The sequence below is a fragment of the Schistocerca americana genome, chromosome X (genome assembly GCF_021461395.2).
Source record: "Schistocerca americana isolate TAMUIC-IGC-003095 chromosome X, iqSchAmer2.1, whole genome shotgun sequence".
NCBI lineage: Eukaryota > Metazoa > Arthropoda > Insecta > Orthoptera > Acrididae > Schistocerca > Schistocerca americana.
In genome coordinates, this window is record NC_060130.1 from 957194053 (window position 1) to 957214353 (window position 20301).

The following is a 20301-nucleotide window of genomic DNA, read 5'->3' on the forward strand; positions in this document are numbered from 1 at the left end:
TTAGGAATATAAACCAACAGCAAGGAGAATATAACATTGAGTGATGAGATAGTCTCTCACAATGGCACTCTCGGTACTGCAGAATAAAGCTTAATCTGTCACCAGAATGTGATCTGTAAGCTTATTAGTAATACTTGGGATGTTCTCAGCTTCTCACCCTTGATCTGCACTGCTAAACTGCAGAGTATACATCACCCATCTGGAATAATCACACTCATATAAAACAGACTCAGATATGTAATATGGCTGATCAGTTAGTTTCTTACCCTAATCCCATATAATAATTGCTCCTATGCAATATCACATACTTTCAGGCTATTTATTTTATTGGGATGCACTTTGGCTGAATTGTAGCAACATGACAGGAATTTTGCAGTTGTTAACAGTCTTTAGCTATGCTGAGACTTCACATTATTACAATAGAACTCTGCTGATGCTTACTTTCAACTGCTTACAGATGTGCTGTTCTTTGCAATGATTTTCTCTCTCACTTTGTAATTATCTGATGCTACTGTCAAATTTTATTAAATGTCCTTCAATGTTATAAAGAAAACCATTTAATGCTACAAAACGCACAAACAATTTTGTGGGGAGTGGTGATCCTGGATAATGGTGGAAGAGGTTTCTAGTGTAAATGATCTTCCGAGTGATGTTAGTGCAAAACTTCAAAATAACTGAGCCCCATTTTTACTTCAACTTGATGATAATGTAGCATTTTAACGTTCATGGTTGTAGTAGTGTCAGCTTCTGTTTTCACCAGGAGACTGTACTCTGAAACAAAACGATGATGTATCATACAGTTATACGGCTGTCAGTCATTGCTTGCTATGATACTGGTTTAACTGAAATATTACAACTAAGGGCTAAAGATTAATATATGACACAAATAGTGAAACAAAGCAACTGTGAACCTAGCCTTTTCCATTAATAGTGTAACACACATATGTAACACTGCCAGGTGACAACCCTTTTAACAAAAGTCAACAAATGCCATTTACAGAATTTTATAGGAGAGGTATTTCTTAGTTGTACTTAATATCGTTGATTCAAAAAATTTCAAAAATATAGTATGGGTTATCCATGGAGATAATGGTTCGTGAAGGAATAATTGAAGTTCATCACTAACCTCTGTTATCGAGGAAAAAAGTTAGAAATGATAATTTTTTACAAAACTCAACATATCCACATTATTTCTTCTTTGGTGCTACGGATACTTTTATTTGTATCTTTGCACAAATGGGTGAGTGAATTCTAAAATGTGGGTGCTCTTTTCACACAGAAATTTATGCTCTCCATCTTTCCTGTATGATATTTTTCATTTGCAGTAGCCGTTTTAGAGTTGCGTGCATGGGAACATAAGCATTACTCACTTTTCCACCAAGCTGCTAAAATAATTTTCTTGAAGCTGTCAAGTACTTCAAATAATGCATTGCAAACAACAAGCTGTATCAACACAACTTTATTACTATACTGGATTCGCTTCATAAAACCATCATTGGAGGTAAAACCAGAACATTGGTGCTTTACACATACATATCAGTAGAATGCCACTTCAGTATAAACTTGCCTCTGCCTTGGTTCAACCAACATTTGCTAATCATTACAGCAACTTGCATCAGAAGATCAGGATCACAAACTTGAAATATTTTACAAAACTCAACTTAAAATATTTCAAGTTCATGATTGTGATCCTCTGACACAAGTTGATTAGCAAATGTTGTGCAGGCCAAGACAGAGTAAAGTTTATAGTGAAGTGCCATTTTATTGCTGTATATGTGTAAATCACCAATGTCTAGCTTTCCCTCCAGTGACGATGGTTTTACAAACCAAAACCAGTACGAGACTAGGGTGTTGGTTCAGCTGGTGGTTGGCAATACATTATTTCAAATTGGTAAAAATTGTCAATATTTGATTACCAAATGCAAAAATTTATGCTCTTTTCAATATTCACAATATTCACATTTTCATTTGACAGTGCAATCGTGTACTTCTCTGATGGTGCAATCGTGTACTACTCCGTCTTTTTGTTGACAACTCCTGCTTTATCTCGCACTTCTGAACTCCAGAACTCTTTCAGACTATTATGGCTCTTCCAACATCTTAATGATGTTCCAACAAAAGTGTACTATAACAGCTGGTAAAATAGTGGCTGAACAGGAAAGAGAAGTGAGATACTGTGCATTGTTGTCCAACAAACAATTACCAAATAGTTGGTTTATCATGTAGGATGTTGCGCAGTTGAGTGACAAAAAATGCAAGTGCACAGGCTATTAAATTTAACTTTTAAATTTTATGTTTTAAGTTTCAAACATGCAGTATGAGGAGGAGGATTAGTTGAAACCTTGAAAAAAATGAAGACCTATAGTTTTGTAAAAATTTGCTATATCCATGCACATTTTACAATGGCAAATATTGAGTTTTGTCATATTTTCTTTCAGTCATTGTATGACACTCTTATTAAAGTATCTGTTAAAAAACACATTTTGAAAAAATGGCATTTGCCGAGTTTGCTGAAACAGTCATCGATTATGGGGGTGTGGGGTGGGGGAGTACGGATACTGTGGAATCTTAGGTATTTAACATTCTCCAACTTTGCAAAAATACAGGCTAGTTTGTTCTGGAGGCAGGCAGTTAATAGTTGGAATCGGAAACTTGAGTACATAAAATGAAAAACAACTATAATGCGTGTTCCAACACAGGGGCACATAGTTACCTGGCGATATTGGAGTTTCCATTCGGGTACAAAAATAGTGTCTTCTTGTGGAATAACGCTGCATTTTCTTCTTGTTTCAGAGCAATTTTGACAGGTGATGATAATGTATAGTACCCAGACAGGTCAAATAACTCTGTAAGCTACAATAGGGAACATTTTGTCAGTTATCAATGTAAATTTATTAATCGATAAAAATAACTTGAAAAAGAGAAATTGTACTTGGCATACCTCATTAACAAATTCATCTAATTTCAGAACAGAATTGTTAGGATTTTCTAAAAGAACAGTTCCCCTTTCACATCTGCCATTCAAAATGTATTCCACATTTGCATACCTAAAAATAAGAATAACCGGTTAAACTCAATAGTACTATAAAATTCTTATTTGTACATATGAATATAATAGAGGGAAACATTCCACGTGGGAAAGATATATCTAAAAACAAAGATGATGTGACTTACCAAACGAAAGCGCTGGCAGGTCGATAGACACACAAACAAACACAAACGTACACACAAAATTCAAGCTTTCGCAACCAACGGTTGCTTCATCAGGAAAGAGGGAAGGAGAGGGAAAGACGAAAGGATGTGGGTTTTAAGGGAGAGGGTAAGGAGTCATTCCAATCCCGGGAGCGGAAAGACTTACCTTAGGGGGAAAAAAGGACAGGTAAGTCTTTCCGCTCCCGGGATTGGAATGACTCCTTACCCTCTCCCTTAAAACCCACATCCTTTCGTCTTTCCCTCTCCTTCCCTCTTTCCTGATGAAGCAACCGTTGGTTGCGAAAGCTTGAATTTTGTGTGTATGTTTGTGTGTCTATCGACCTGCCAGCGCTTTTATTTGTACATATGCTTTACAATTCATTACATAGGGGAGAGATTTTTATCAAGTGTGAATATACATGTAATTTTGTGTGTGTGTGTGTGTGTGTGTGTGTGTGTGTGTGTGTGTGTGTGTGTGTGTGTGTCATTTAAACAAAGCTCGAGTTCAGAAAAACCACTTACAGCTGATGTTGGCAATCAGTATTTATGATATAATTCAACTTGAAGACAAGCCCTTTTAACTTAGAAAAACATTTATTTTCATAATACAAGCCAGCAAAGTACACACAAAGAATGGATTAATGAGCCACATGTTAAGATCTCTCAACTTGAGAGAGAAATTCAAATGCAACTCAAAACTGTAAGAATACTGGCTCACCTCAGATGATGTGTAAATCATTATAGCAACATGTTAGATCTCTTAGAAACAAAAGTCCCGAGCAAATAGTGTGTCTAATGATGGATACAGGAATTAGTAACCACTAGGACATTGTAGTAAACCAGAACACCATTATATCCAAACCCTCCAAAAACAAATCTCATATGGTGAAAGGTGGAAACACATAATGCACCCAGGAACATGATCTTTCTTAGTGATCCAGATGTCATGGTGTGGGGAAGCATACTGTTGCATGGGCGTACTGACCTTCAGATATTTTAACAAGGTACACTCACCGGATAACATTATTGTGACACAGTACTCCTTTCCAATGTGCATCTTTTCAGGGGTGCATTAGGCTCTGACTTCATTTTTATGGATGACTGCTTCAAACTGCACAGATGGAGCAACTCTTGCAATGAGAGGATATTTGGCGAATGGACTTCCCTGCCTGTTCCCCCAACTTAAATCCCACCAAGCACAATGGGAAGCATTGGAGAAATGCACTGCAGCACATCCACATGCACCAATAACCATCCAACAGTTGTCATCCCCATTGGTGGAGGAATGGTACTCCCTACCACAAAGAACTCTTAACGAACTTTGTGGCCAGCATGGAAGCATGTTACAGAGCATGCATTGCTGTCCACGATCACACGCACCCTATTAAGAACCATATCTCCTGTCTTTTATAAATTGCAGTGATTTCCATGTAATTATTGTCTAGGAATAAAAGTATCATTTCTATATGTCTCATTGTGTAATTTCTACTGTTACCTTTTGTACTACACTCTAGAATTTCTTTGTACGTATGGTTTCATCAAGCTATGTTACTCTGCTGTGACAAATCATACAACAGTTACTTTCGTCCTTAAGCTTTGCACACCAGTGTATAAGGTGCGATCAAAAACTATCTGTTCACACGCTGTATCGTCCACAATCAGTATGCTAACTTAGCAAAATCACTATGAGCATTGAAGCAATCATCCCACCGACTCACCAGATTGAAGATACCTGTTTGGTAAAACACTGTTTCCTATTGTGTGAAGAAGTTTGTTACTGCCTGCTGCACATTCTTGTCAGACAAGAATTGTCAACCCTCCGAGAGCTTTTTTGAGGGACTGAAGGCATGATAATTGCACGGGGAGCGACCACGATTATAGGGTGGGTGCTTGAGTGTCACCCACTTGAGTTGGCTTATCGTCTGCATCATCCCTTTTGCGGTATGAGGACATCCATTATCATGAAGCAGCAGCATTCCTTGGTGCGCCATTCCGCAAGGGTGGGTTTCAACAGACATGCTGCCCCATACACATTCTCCAATGGATGTCAACCAGTGTTTGTCCTCTGGCAAACAAAAAAAAAGAATAACAGCATGCTGGTCCTGTTACGACGCATTTGGCTATAACGTCCCCATAGTTCACATTTCCACATTTATTGCATGCACGTCGGAAGGACTTAAATGCCACACTTATCTCTTGGCTACATGTCAGTGCTTAAACACCCACATTGGAGGCCCACTACATTTCATATACACTGCAGCAATGCCATCAAACGGAAAATGTTTGATTGTCCTTCACAGATACACTTGGTACACTGAAGCAACTTAAGGCATTTAATAAAGGCAACTCTTCCTGTGCAGATTATATACCAGTTAGGTTCCTTTCCGAGTATGCTGATGAAGCAGCTTTATTATTAGCAACTGTATATAACCACTTGCTTGGCAAAAGATCTATATCTTAAGAAAGGAAAGCTGCACAAATCACACCAACACACAAGAAAGGAAATAGACATAATCCACTGAATTTATACCCATCTCATTGACATCAGTTTGTAGTAGGATTCTGGCACATATGATGCGTTCCAACATTACGAAATACTCTGAGGAAATTGTTCTGTTAGCACAAAACCAGTAAGAATTAAAAAAAAAAAACATTGTTTTTTTTAAACAACGGCTCTTTATTCAAACAAACTAATGAGTTCTATTGACAGGGGATCTCAATTTGATTCCATATTTCTAGATTTTTAGAAAACTGTTGACACTGTTCCTCACAAGTAACCTCCAATCAAATTGTGTGTCTATGAAGCCAGAAACAGTGCACAAAATGACCAACACATAGTGCGTCAAACAACACAATAGCAATAATTAACATAATAACTGAGTTTCAGGGAAGAAAATGTTCTCAACATGTCGGCTGTAATTCATAAAGGGTCAGTGCTGTGAACAGCACTGCACAGTGTATCAGTATGTATGGTGAGAAATTTCTGTCATATGCAGTCTTTTAGCACCCTTGATGAGGTAGGCCAATTGTGGAAGACTTGCAACTTGAGCTAACCTAACAACCAATAATCTTACAGACTGAGGTCTGGGGACCTGGGAGGCCAAGCATGATGGAAGTGGTGACTGAGCATGCCATCCTCACCAAATGATGTATGCAAGAGATCTTGCAGCAGTAGTGGATTCTCCATGCTGATAGTAACACTTCACTAATAATGCCTTTTCTGATAATATCAACATGCTGCGATTCCTGGCACACCTGACTCCCTCTATCACTACAGCTCATTTTATACACGATTTTCATGCGGGAATTGCAAAATGATTTAGACAAAATAGCTGCATGGTGTGAACAATAAAAAGCGAGAGGTCCTCCACATTACACTAAAAAGAAAATTTGTCACCCATAGACTTAAAGGTCGTTGATTCAACTAAGTACCTATTGATTACTACGTCATATAATGTAGATCGGGACCATCACACAAAAAATATTGTGGGGAAGGCAAACAAAGGCTGTATTTTACTGACACAACACTTAAAGTGATGCAACAAATCTGCTAAAGAGACTGCCTACACTACACTTGCCAATCCTTTTTTGGAATATTGGTGAGTGGATTGACAGAGGAAGTCCAAAAAGTTTGAAGAACAACTACTTGTTTTGTATTATCATGTAACAGGGGAAAAACTGCCATGGTTATAATCAGTAAATTCAGGTGGCAATCAATAAAACAAAAGTTCAAATTTTTTTTTTTTTTTTTTTTTTTTTTTTTTTTTTTTGGCAGTGATACCTTTCCACAAAACTATAATCACCAACTTTCTCTACAAATCTGAAGATAGTTGACTGCCAGATACAGGGAGAGAAATGACCATCATGATAAAATAAAATTTTTAAAATTCATTTTCCTCATGCGCTATTCAAGAGTGGAACAAGGTTTTGGCTACATTTAAATCTGTGATTAAAGGCTCACTTCACTGTTTTAGTTTTCTGACATGGATTTCAAACCCTGTCGGCCTCTTTCATCCCTAACAATCCTGTTTAGAATATACCCATCTAGAGGATGCTGTACAAGCATATCCATTGATAATGCACATTTTCTGTATTAAATTTCGTGTTCACTGGGCACATTGCAGAAACTGAACTGCTGTATTCTCTGTAATGTTTACAACAGGAATGCATGCACTAGGCCATGCCACCAAAGCTGAGTGGCTAAAAATGTGGCCAGCATTGATGAGGGGGCTACACACACAGCTGGAAGGGTGACAACATACAAAAATTTTACATAGTGAATTCATGACACCAAATTTAATATCCGCATTTTGGAGGTGGGGGGAGGGGGGGGGGGGGGGTGCAAGGATTTAGCAGTGTTCATTGTTCATTGAGTGTACCAGTGGATGGGTGAAACTTTTGTTTTAGACATGTAATAGTGTGAAGTATTTGTGGTGGAGTAGTGGTGTTAGTAGCAGCCATTACATTCTAGAGAGTAAAATTTGGAAGTTAATAAAACTAGTAGCATAACTACTGTCACATAAAATTTTTACCATGTATGAGAAGTGTGGACTTTGTCACATGTTTGTGAGTAGTGGGTTGCAATGCGAGACTTATGCAAAGTATTTTCATTGAGGAAGAAATGCAGTGGGAAAGCCAGTGGGCATTCCGGTGAAATCCTCTCCTGAAATTCCAAGATACATAGCAAACATAAGTTAACAGAGGGTCTGGAGTGTAAGATCTGTGCTCTTAAGATGCAGTCAGAAAACGTGAGGGACGAACTAGATAGAATGAAGAGGGAGAAGGAGCTAGAGAAAAAGTGAACTGACACTTTGTAAGAAGGCTGCTACGAGAAGGGTTTGCCTAATTCAGTTGTAAATTCAGATAGAAAGAGGAAGGTTCTGCTGTTCGGTAATTAGTACCAAGCCACAAGACAGAGCAAGCCAGAATTTTCCATCTGCTCTTCTTATATCCCTATTAATATTTTTTCTATTTTTATTGGTATTTGGTTCTGATTTTCTGAATTGTGTATATATAATGAATGTATGAAGCTGTCCACTTATTATTAAATCACATTTAATTCTGTTTCATCACTGCATTTAAAAGTCTTGTATCAGCTGACTGTTAAAATATAGTTAATTTTATTTACAGGCATGTTTATTAAAAGTTATGCTTAATTAAAAAATCTACTACAGTAAATAATGGCAAATTTCGTGTGAGCTTATGTGTATTTATGGACTCAGTGACGGCACTCATTAGAAAGCCTGGTTTTGTGACTTTTCAGTGACATGTTTCAATATTTGTGAAAATAATTAACCCAAGATATAATTAACATTCAAGTGTGTGACCAGTTAGATTTTCCATGGCAGATTTTGCTTCTATGCTTGTTAAATTCTTACCTTATACTTTTATTGACCTGACTTTTATGTACAAAGTGACAACTTTCTTATTGATTAGGTCATTAATTAAGATTTTTTTGCATAATTTTCAATACAGCAATTGTACCTGTAAACAGGGTATTCTCAATGCAGAGATATGAAACCGTTTCATAAATCTTTGTAATTCCTTAGACCACCACATATTTCATAAACCAAATTACTGTTAATACTTACAGTCCACCCTGAGTAGCTAAAGCTAATCTATCGCTCTTTCAAATGATTGTACAGTTTCCAAAATCACAATATTATAGACTTCAAGAAGAATATAATAATTCCAATCCCAAAGAAAGCAGGTGTTGACAGATGTGAAAATTACCGAACTATCTGTTTAATAAGTCACAGCTGCAAAATACTAACACGAATTCTTTACAGACGAATGGAAAAACTAGTAGAAGCCAACCTCGGGGAAGATCAGTTTGGATTCCATAGAAACACTGGAACACGTGAGGCAATACTGACCTTACGACTTATCTTAGAAGAAAGATTAAGGAAAGGCAAACCTACGTTTCTAGCATTTGTAGACTTAGAGAAAGCTTTTGACAATGTTGACTGGAATACTCTCTTTCAAATTCTAAAGGTGGCAGGGGTAAAATACAGGGAGCGAAAGGCTATTTATAATTTGTACAGAAACCAGATGGCAGTTATAAGAGTCGAGGGACATGAAAGGGAAGCAGTGGTTGGGAAGGGAGTAAGACAGGGTTGTAGCCTCTCCCCGACGTTGTTCAATCTGTATATTGAGCAAGCAGTAAAGGAAACAAAAGAAAAATTCGGAGTAGGTATTAAAATCCATCGAGAAGAAATAAAAACTTTGAGGTTCGCCGATGACATTGTAATTCTGTCAGAGACAGCAAAGGACTTGGAAGAGCAGTTGAATGGAATGGACAGTGTCTTGAAAGGAGGATATAAGATGAACATCAACAAAAGCAAAACGAAGATAATGGAATGTAGTCGAATTAAGTCGGGTGATGCTGAGGGAATTAGATTAGGAAATGAGACACTTAAAGTAGTAAAGGAGTTTTGCTATTTGGGGAGCAAAATAACTGATGATGGTGGAAGTAGAGAGGATATAAAATGTAGACTGGCAATGGCAAGGAAAGCGTTTCTGAAGAAGAGAAATTTGTTAACATCCAATATTGATTTAAGTGTCAGGAAGTCATTTCTGAAAGTATTCGTATGGAGTGTAGCCATGTATGGAAGTGAAACATGGACGATAAATAGTTTGGACAAGAAGAGAATAGAAGCTTTCGAAATGTGGTGCTACAGAAGAATGCTGAAGATTAGATGGGTAGATCACATAACTAATGAGGAAGTATTGAATAGGATTGGGGAGAAGAGAAGTTTGTGGCACAACTTGACCAGAAGAAGGGATCAGTTGGTAGGACATGTTCTGAGGCGTCAAGGCATCACCAATTTAGGATTGGAGGGCAGCGTGGAGGGTAAAAATCGTAGAGGGAGACCAAGAGATGAATACACTAAGCAGATTCAGAAGGATGTAGGTTGCAGTAGGTACTGGGAGATGAAAAAGCTTGCACAGGATAGAGTAGCATGGAGAGCTGCATCAAACCAGTCTCAGGACTGAAGACCGCAACAACAACATAGATGGAAAGCAAAAAGGGACCTCTTGACGGAGAAGAAAAATTTCCAGTAAAAGCAAAATCATTTGATAACATTTAAAACATCTGATTTTTCACTTTTTTGTGTATTGTAGTAATTTACTTCATTCTGTACATGCTTGTATTGATCTGAAAGTTATTTGAATTCAACAGTAGTCTTCTGGAAATGGACCTCTTCTCATTATTGGAAAATAGCACTGGCTCAACAAGAGTCCTCTTTTCAAAATCTCGCAGCTGTGTCTGTAATGCTTCACAAAGCAGCATCTCCTAAATTTTAGAGGCATTTCAAGGAGATCAGAGCAGCCTTGTATAAAAGAACATTTTGTGATTACAATAATGTCAAACAAGACAAGTGTTCCCTTTTTATATGAGAATTATAAATGGCTATGGACATTGCTGATTTGCAATTGGCCATAATATAGAATAAAAATACCAATTTGTTGCCAAAAAACAGCACAGGGCCACAATTTTTTTCAATTTGGGCCCAATTTACGTGGTTTTAAATTTGTGTGTTCTGTAATGTGCTATAGGTCTGAAGGGAGTAACCCCATAATCTGTAACATTAACTTATGAAACTCTCTACCATTTCAAAAAGGACATTTTAAGGGTAATATACGAGGTGGAATCCAAAGTTTTCAGGACTGGTGCTGCCATGTGTTGAAAACCTTACCTTTGGACTAATGGTCACCATCACCCTCGAAGTAGTTCCCATCCGCACGTACACACTGGTACCAGCGCTTCTGCCACTGGTCACACGTTTTCTGGAAGTCCTGTTCTTTGAGGGTGTTGTTATCACCGCCAGCGATGCTTCTTGAATCTGCTCTAGAGCATCGAACCAACGACCTTTCAACTTGAGTTTCAGTTTTGGGAATAGCATGAAGTCACAAGGTGCAAAATCTGGCGAGTATGATGGGTGGGGCGCAACTGCCATGTTGTTTTTTGCCAAAAAGGTCCTGGTGAGCAAGGATGTGTGACAGGGCGTGTTGTCGTAATGCAGCAGCCAGTTCCCTTAACCCCAAAGTTCGGGCTGTCGTCGCCGCACATTTTCATGGAGCTGTCGCAAAATGTCACAGTAGTACACGGAATTCACTGTTTGGTCGGGTGGGACGAATTCTTTGTGCACAATTCCCTTGGTATCAAAGAAAATGAAGATCATGCTCTTCACTTTGCTCTTCACCTGTCTCACTTGTCTGAGTCTTGGAGGGCCTGGGCTCTTCCACTGGGATGACTGTTGCTTTGTCTCTGGGTCATAACCGTAAATCCAGCTCTTGTCACCGGTGATAACCCATGACAAGAAGGTTGGATCATCAGATGTGGTCTGACGAAGGTCTGTGCACACTTCAACACGCTGTGCCTTCTGATCGGCAGTCAAGATCCTTCGCACAAATTTTGCGGCAACACAATGCCTGCCCAATTTGTCAGTCAATATTCGTTGACATGTCCTATAACCAATACCCGCTTCATCCGCAAGGTCTTGAATGGTTTGACGTTGATCCAATTGAACCAATTGTTGAAGTTTGGCAACAATATCTGACATTGTGCAGCTAACGGGCCTTCCAGTGTGAGCATAATCTTCAACATCTGTACAGCTGGTCCTGAACCGAGCATGCCACTCAACCACACACGTATGGCTCATGCTCTGTCCCCCAAACACTTGTTGAATCATTGCACAGGTCTCTGTAGCACTTTTCCCGAGATTCGCACAGAATTTGATACACACGCGCTGCTCTGTTTGTGGATCCATCGTAAAATCGACACACACCAAACACAGAGTATTACGGAAATCACTGCGGACATGTAACATGTCTTCCCAGCTGAATGCCACTCCAGACACTGACTCATCAGATATGCAGCTCTTGCTACCTAGCGGTGCAAAGATCTACTTTCCAGATGGCAGCACCAGTCCCGAAAATTTTGGATTCCACCTCGTACATGCAGAATTTGTTTCTTAAATATGCCCAATTAAACAATAGTAATAAAGTGATTCTTTAAAATGCATTACCTCAAAACACCTCTTTTCCTTAAAAAAATATTCAACCTTTCATAACTCCCTTAAATTTAGAGATAGAATTTTTTTTTTTTACAAACTGTTCAGAATTTAATTCTGAGTGTAAAAATTACAATAACTCAAAATAAAAAAAAATTTCAACAAGAGGTCTCTTTTCATCTTAAACATGTCTTTACACCGGTCTTTGTGAGACCCATCCCACCTCCAAGTAGGCTGAGGGAGCCATTCACTTTGGCAACATCTCCACATTACTCTTATGAGTAAAGTGGTCAGCATTTGAATGTGAACATACTAACATTTCCAAGAAAGTGCAAGTGTCAGTATCTGAAAAGACTTGGTAATATCGGTGCTTAAGAACCCACTGGTGAATTCTCTAACGCAAGTCTGTGATTACTTTGACTAAATTGTGTTGTAAATAATAGAAAAGTTAGACCATCATTGTCATTGGAACACTATGGCTGTCATTAAGGAATGGACCAAGTGAAATATCTATGTGCAACTTTATTTTGATAGATTACTGCAAGGCACTGTCTTTACTGTCACGCATGATGTAAATGTGAGCTGTGTTCTGTGCCACACTCAGTATTTTGTTTTGAAGACTTTTAGAACAACAATCAATCCAATGGTACTATTTCTGAAAACCATGCTTTAATAACATTATGATTTAGGTGATAAACTCTGCCATTGGACTCTTGTTAGATGAGAGAGTTAATCTGAGTTAGGCATTACTTGTATCGCAAAGTTAGGAAACTGGTCATCGTCTCAACAATATGACATCAAGTTTGATAAATGTGTGAAAAACTGAACCCAAAACTATGAAGTTGTATACATTATTTAGTAAACACCAACCACTATTCATTAAGATTTTCAGTTTCACAGCTACAGACTGACACACTACTAAAGAGGCAAAGAAAAAGAGATGACATAAAATCAGGTTGGTTCCATTTTTTATATGGTACTCTCAGTTGTAGTTGACAAAACATCATGATCTAACAATTTTAGGCAATTATGCAGTGTTTGGCTATGCTGCAGATGGAACTAAACGAACTAACAGGCCGTAATTGGGAGGTCTGGGGTTAATTCTAATTGGAGGTCAGTAACATAGAAATTATCTGGGTGTAACTGAGGGTCCTGAAATTCAGTTAAATGAAGGTTGCATTGGGTTAATTTATTTGCGGTCAACATGTCAAGGTTGTAACTGCACTCAGTATTTGTAATCATTTTGCATTTTAAAATTAAGTGAACTCACAAATATAAGCACTATTATAGTGTGTCACTTTGCTGAGCTGCTTACAGGGCCTTCCAAACTGGTAAAAGGGGCTGTTCACTGGTATTTTCCCACTTCCTCTCCTTGCCTTTCGTGCTGGGTCACCAGATGTCTTCCTTTCAGGAACCATGAATTCACATAATCTACAGATTAGAATATTCTTAGTGGAATTTGATGAAAACACAATTTGGTACTTTATTAAGACGCAATGATGTTCTTGTGGAGTCAAGATCAAGTTCATTTAAGAGAAGTCTTTTTCACATTCACTTGTTGAAACTGGGATGCTACTCATGGTGATAAGGGGCAAGAGATACATTGCAAATTTTCTTCTAAGCAAGTTATTCATGGAAACCTCTTAAGATTTGTCTTTCACAGAGCTTGATATGTTTACACAAGTTTCTTACTTCTGCTTCTCCACTAGTGACATCCCAATTTTCTGGCCAGGTGGTAGTGTTCAAAACTGTAGCCAATTCTGGGATTTGAATTTTCTGATATTCACACCTGTCCAGGCACTCATAAAACTTCACAGCATCAATGCAATTCCCTTTATTTCTTGCTCCTTTTTCAAGAGTCAAGCCTTTAACCATTAACAGTCCTGCTGCTTCTAAGGCTTCCATGTAGTATGGACCAGGTTTTGCCTTTCCTTCAGAAAACACTTTAACTTGCTGGCCTATCTTCTAATGGGCTGAATAAACTGTTACGCCACTAGCTTGCAAGTCAACACTGAGGTCTGCCAACTTCTGAAGAGTATCACACATCAATGCAAGGTCTAATACAAAGTTGACATGGGTTATGGGTTTAAGGGGATCTGGACATCATGGTCTGTAGTTTTAACTGGTATTTTGAAATTTAATAATTAAAAAAATCTAACAGATATTGGAATAAAGCTTTAACCAAATGATTAGTATATTGTTACCTCTGAATGAAAAAAAATTAAAAACTGTGGAATACATGGAGTGAGTATTGATTTTTATCTTACATAGTGAGTTACAAGTAATTTTTATTTTAGGTATACTGTACTTTCACGCTACTCAAAATGATACATCAAAACTGATTTTATTTTTATAATTATTAACTTGTTGAAATAGTAAACCAAGAATATTTACCAATTTGTTCTTTTGTTTATTTTTAAAGAAAGTTATTAAAATATTTAATACATTATTGAATAATGTGGTTCACTATTAGGCAACCATTATATTATTATTTATGCAAAATTTTGTGTTCATAGCTTTAATTTTGAATGAGATAATGATACCTAAGTATGAAAAAATGTTGATTGTAGGAGACTGAAACTAAAGATTTGTATGTCATTTTCTTATCAATGATAAAATGTCAAAACATTCAGCTCCATATTCTTGTTGATTCTGAGTGTCCTTTTCATCATCTTTAGTTTTCTTTCTCTTCTTTCTTATCCTGCCCTGAAAAGCTGACATGCCAACAAAAACGGTTTTTGACAAGTGTTTCCAAACACAACTATTTAAGCTTTCATTCAGATTTCGTGTTTTGCCACGTAAACATTTTTACAAAAGTGTAGAATCTGAAAGATCTCTATATGTTGGCTACAGTTCTACCACAACAGTTTCTGGAATGGGGTGTGCCTGTTTATGTATTTGTCCATTTGCATCAAACCTATTACATTTACACTATGAAGTACTTCCTTTCGGGCACAGGTCATGCTGTGGATATTCATCAAAGGATATTCTGTGAAAAGAGTTGCCTAAATTGCTTTTCTCATATCACAGACACTTTCGCTGTTTCTCCTGATGGCTAGATCATAATATTATGTGAAGTTTTCTATTTATGATCTGGTGAGTCTGCATTGTCCACCAATTGCTTTGCTATCAGAGAGTTTTTTTCCCTGCAATGTACTTGCAGTGTTTTCTAAGTCTTGCCCCCATTTTCTTTTGCCCATGTCCTAATACAGTCCAATATTTATTTTTATTTCAGTTTCACGATATGGTTTAGCAGCCTTAACATTATTGAAGCCTTTAGAGTTACCATCACCAAGGCAGTGAGAGTACTGCACGCCACATGTAGCAAGTGACCTACTAAAAACGGCAACTGCCCCCTTGCTTCCCATACCACCAATGAAACCTTCAAACTTTTGTCACATTTGTGTTCATTTACCTTATTGGCACAATCTTGGCAGTGTTCTGCCTGACATTCACTATCCAGCACCTCGTCTGTATCTACAGAGGTAAATGTGACAATTCCATTCAGTGATGTATGGCTTCTCTTTGGCCAGGAACCATACAATGCAGCAATAATATCAGTGGATTGACAAAATATCTGGTTTCTTTTGCTGCCCTCTGCATAGATGCTTCACTGATTTCTGTTAAGGCATTATAATACCTCTCAAATCTGACAGATGGAGGTGGGAGATCCTCCATCATAGCACAAAATATCTGGGCTGCTTTTCTTCCATTCCCAATACACCTTATGGCATAAGCAAGGTAAATATTCACTTCACTAAATTTTGTGCGTGTTAAACAATATGTCATTGTACATTTTGTTACTTTACACACTTGACATTCCACTACAATTTCGCTGACTAGGCCTCTTTTCTTACTTATGTCTTCACAAAATGTACGGAATTTCTCACTATTACAGTATTTACATTTAGCAACAGACAAAAGCAATTCTGAAAGCTTGCACTTACTAATTAAAATGTAACCATTATTTTCGCTATTTACAACACCAACATCTTGTTCAGTTTCAGTAAGATGCTTTGACTTGCATTCTGAAGCACTGCCTGGTGAACTTTTAGTCCTAACCATACTTCATTGCAGCATAACAATTTCTTAATTTTTACTATTTCTGACAACAAGCATTCCATAAAATTTATGACTTATTAAACTCCATTTTTGGCTTTTTACAGTGTAAAATGGTTGAAATACGCAATCACAACAACAAGTTTACAACATGAGTACACATGAAAGGCAGAAGTGAACTCAAGTAATCTACTTGTATTGACAGAAAGATCGATTGTAATAAATGTCTGATCATAGCACAGTTGATACATGGAAACAGCAGCACCAAAACTAAATAACGAGACACTAGGCAAGGTTTTGTGTTTAATAGTAGTGTGACAGCTAGGCATTCAAATAGCCCATATGCTTTAGAAAGACATTTAAACATGAAAATGATGAGGTACTATACATAAAGTATATATTTTTAGAATCAGGAAAAAATCACAGAATTTTATTAAATTAAAAAATACATTTTTCGGCCCTCATGATGTCCAGGTCCTCTTAAGGAGTCCTCCATACGGGACTTTATCAGTTTTGTCTCTTTTGGGATCATCATCTTTGTCACTTATGAAATGTGTCACTAAAACTTCAAAATTTTTCCACACAACTGAGACTGCTCTAAAGCTAGAAGCAACCCATCTTGTATATTAAATCCTTTCTTTTTTTAGACTACAGTTTCAAGTTCCTCTGCATGAACTTTCAATTCACTGGCATTTTTACGCAACTGGTGATAAACAGTTTATCAAGGAAAGATTTAAAGTGGTTTACATGTGAGGGAAAATCTTTACTCACAACATCAGCTATAGAAGCCCTAGCCTGTAAGAACAACAACTGGGAAATTTTTGCTTTATTAAAGCAATTACATCTTTCTTCTTTCTTATCATTACTGCATCCCCATCAGTTGAGACTGCAACAATATTCTGTTTCAGAAACTCATCATTGAACCATAGTGCTCGAGAAATGTACCAATATTTTTTTCTTAAACAATCTACAAATGTTTAAGGGGCACACATGCTTCCACATTCTCATATTCTCCACAGAAGGGACTGGGGGTCGGGTGGGAAGGAGGGGGAGAAGTCACAATCTAGCTGCTGTACCCCGTTAGAAACAGTACTCCAATGTTCTTAAAGCACTATTAGGAAGGTAAAAACCATGTGATATTCAAATAAAATAGCAAATTCTATGGATAAAATTGAAACCATATGATCAATCACGAATGAAGTGCCCAGCCAACAGCACAAGGTCGAGGATATAGATAGTATATTTTTGTTACTGACAAGTCAGATATGTACTTTATTTAACAATTACTTTTGAATATAGTGGGTGAATTAAATAAAATCTTAGTTACTATAGGGAAAGATGTAACTAATAGAAAAAGACTTTTCATGACTGCTATTCAGAATACACCTTTGTAATAAGGACAAGGGAGAGATTGAGGCAATAATTAAATAGCTGAAGGCTAAGGATTCTCATGGATACGATATGGTATTTAGCAGAAAACTAAAGCACTGTGCTGCCCATATTAGCTCAATACTTAGCCAAATTTGTAATTTTTCCTTTACGAATGGTCAGTTTCACAAACGACTGAAGTACTCAGAGAGTGAAACCAATTTATAGAAAAAGGGAAAGGGATAATGCGGACAATTTTAGACTTATTTACACATCATATAACTTGCTATCAAACATAGTTTGGTTTTTAGAAGTAGTTTAATGACTGAAAATGCTATATTCTTTTTTCCTTGTGAGGCACTAGAGTGATTAAACAAAAAACTGAACACTGGTCATCTTCCTTGAGTTATCTAAGGTGTTTGATTGTGTCGATCATGAAACTTTCCTGCAGAAGTTGAATGGCTATGAGTTAACATCTCATTGGGGCATTATTAAGTGGAGGAAGGGATTTGGGGGGGGGGGGGGGGGGGGGTTGACTCAATAGTGATCCCAGCACTGACCCCTATTTCTTTTATATAAAGGATGAGCCAGAACTCCACTGAGAAACTTTCAGAAGTGGTAGTATGGATCAAAGTCAACGTCTGTACCACAGTGGATGCACCAGTTCTTGTTAGAGCATGAAAAATTGCAAGGAAAGTGGTGTAGTACCCCCTTGCTCATCCATACCCGCAGCTAATGACGCCAGTTGGCTGCGGATGACACAGCAGTCAGTCAGTATCCGTGGGCCTTGGGAGTGCTGTTCGGATGGATTTTAGTTTAGTTAGTATGGACCAAAATAGGAAAAATTTCTAGTAAAAAAGGATTCTAAAATGCATTTCTTAAGAGCAATGAGCACTTGTTCAGTAAAAACGATGTGCTTCACAGTAACAAAAATGATCAACTGCTCATAGCTCTTGAGATATGAATTCTAGAATCCGTGTTTACTAACCTGCATTTCTTTACTGCCACCTCTGAAAGTCTGTTGGTGGAGTGCTGGTTCACACACACTGTGTGTGTGTGTGTGTGTGTGTGTGTGTGTGCTGTTTGCTGATGACACTGGCTTAGTAGTGAAGGATGTCGAGTGCAACATTGGCAATGTATGAAGTACCGCAGTTCACGACATAAGTTGGAGGCTTGTAGAAAATAAACTGATGTTAAATCACTAGAAGAGCCATTTTTTTACAGTTTTTAAAACCCAATTCAACCAAAACTTATGTTTTGATTACACAGAAAGGACATATGATTAACAAGTCTGAACAACCCAAATTCCTAGGTGTTCAGATAGATGGCAAGGCATCATGGAAAGTTCATGTTGAGGATCTCGTTCAAAAACTGTATGCTACCATATTTCCCATTACAACAGTATCTGCAATAACTGATTGTCCAACATGAAAAATAGCCTATTTCAGTTATTTTTATTTGCTTATAACATACAGTATTACATTCTGGGCACCTCTTCCCATTCACAAAGTGTATTTTGATTCAGATTTGGGCACTACAAGCAATATGTGGTGTAAGGTCATGGATCTCTTACTGACTCCTGTTCAGGAGTCTGTGAATTCTGACATATATACACTACCAGAAAAAAATGAAATACCTCCAGGGACAAGGACATTATAGCGAGAAGTGATGTGCTAGGTAATTCATCATTGTAGGAGTACACAATGACAAATGCAGACCTGATGAAACACACATCACAGTAAAGGATGATCAAAAAATTGTACAACATAGGCATGTACTCTCCTAAGCAAGTATAATAAAGGTGACTGTCCCAAGCATCTTGCACCCTTTGTTGCAATTTGGCAATGGTTCTTGCAGGCTCTGGAGAATGACTAAATTTCTGCTTCATCATATCGCATTTGTGTTCAATTGGCGAGAGACCTAGTGACCCTGCTGATCAGCGCAGTTTCTGTACATCACAAAGACCATGTTGCATAGTAACAGCAATATATGGATTTGCACTGTCCTGTTAAAAAAAGCACATCACCTCCCAGCCAATATGGCAGTAGTATGGTGATAACAACCTGTGGAAAATAGCGGGCACTGCTTATTTTACCCTGCAGAAACATCAAATGTGACTGCGAGTTTTAACTGATGTCACTGCCCCCCCACCCCACCGCTTGTGTGTGTGTGTGTGTGTGTGTGTGTGTGTGTGTGTGTGTGTGTGTGTGTGGGGGGGGGGGGGGGGGGCGGCGGCAATGCCATCAGTTAAAACTCGCAGTCACATCTGATGTTTCTGCAGGGTAAAATAAGCAGTGCCCGCTATAATGCAACATGGTATTTGTGATGTACAGAAACTGCGCTGACCAGCAGGGTCACTAGATCTCTCTCTCTCTCTCTCTCTCTCTCTCTCTCTCTCTCTCTCTCTCCCTACACACACACACACACACACACACACACACACACACACAAAAAATGCATTCCACTCTCCAGTCAATTCTTTCACAAATCAAGAGTACCTGTGCTTGTCAGTGGTAGCCTGGCTAGATGCACATGTGATCTTCGTACTGCTGCAGATAGACTGTCCCCAATTGCCTTTAGCGACAACAGGTGCAACACAAGCCCAGATTTCTTCCCTGGATGACGTTCAGTGAGCCAGTGCCACTCGCACAACGCATAAATTTTG

The 20301-nt window shown here is 38.0% G+C and overlaps 1 protein-coding gene across 2 annotated transcripts in view; it reads right to left on the reverse strand.

Moving 5' to 3' along the window:
- Positions 1–305: 305 nt before the first annotated feature.
- Positions 306–20301, reverse strand: part of LOC124554826 (isoleucine--tRNA ligase, cytoplasmic) — a 185075-nt gene continuing 165079 nt past the window's right edge. For both annotated transcript variants that reach the window (XM_047128492.1, XM_047128491.1), the window contains 3 exons: positions 2942–3047; positions 2714–2853; positions 306–771 (listed from right to left, as the gene is read on the reverse strand). In XM_047128492.1, the coding sequence (XP_046984448.1) occupies positions 741–771; positions 2714–2853; positions 2942–3047 (277 nt within the window). In that variant the 3' untranslated portion in view covers positions 306–740. The remainder of the gene's footprint in view (positions 772–2713; positions 2854–2941; positions 3048–20301) is intronic.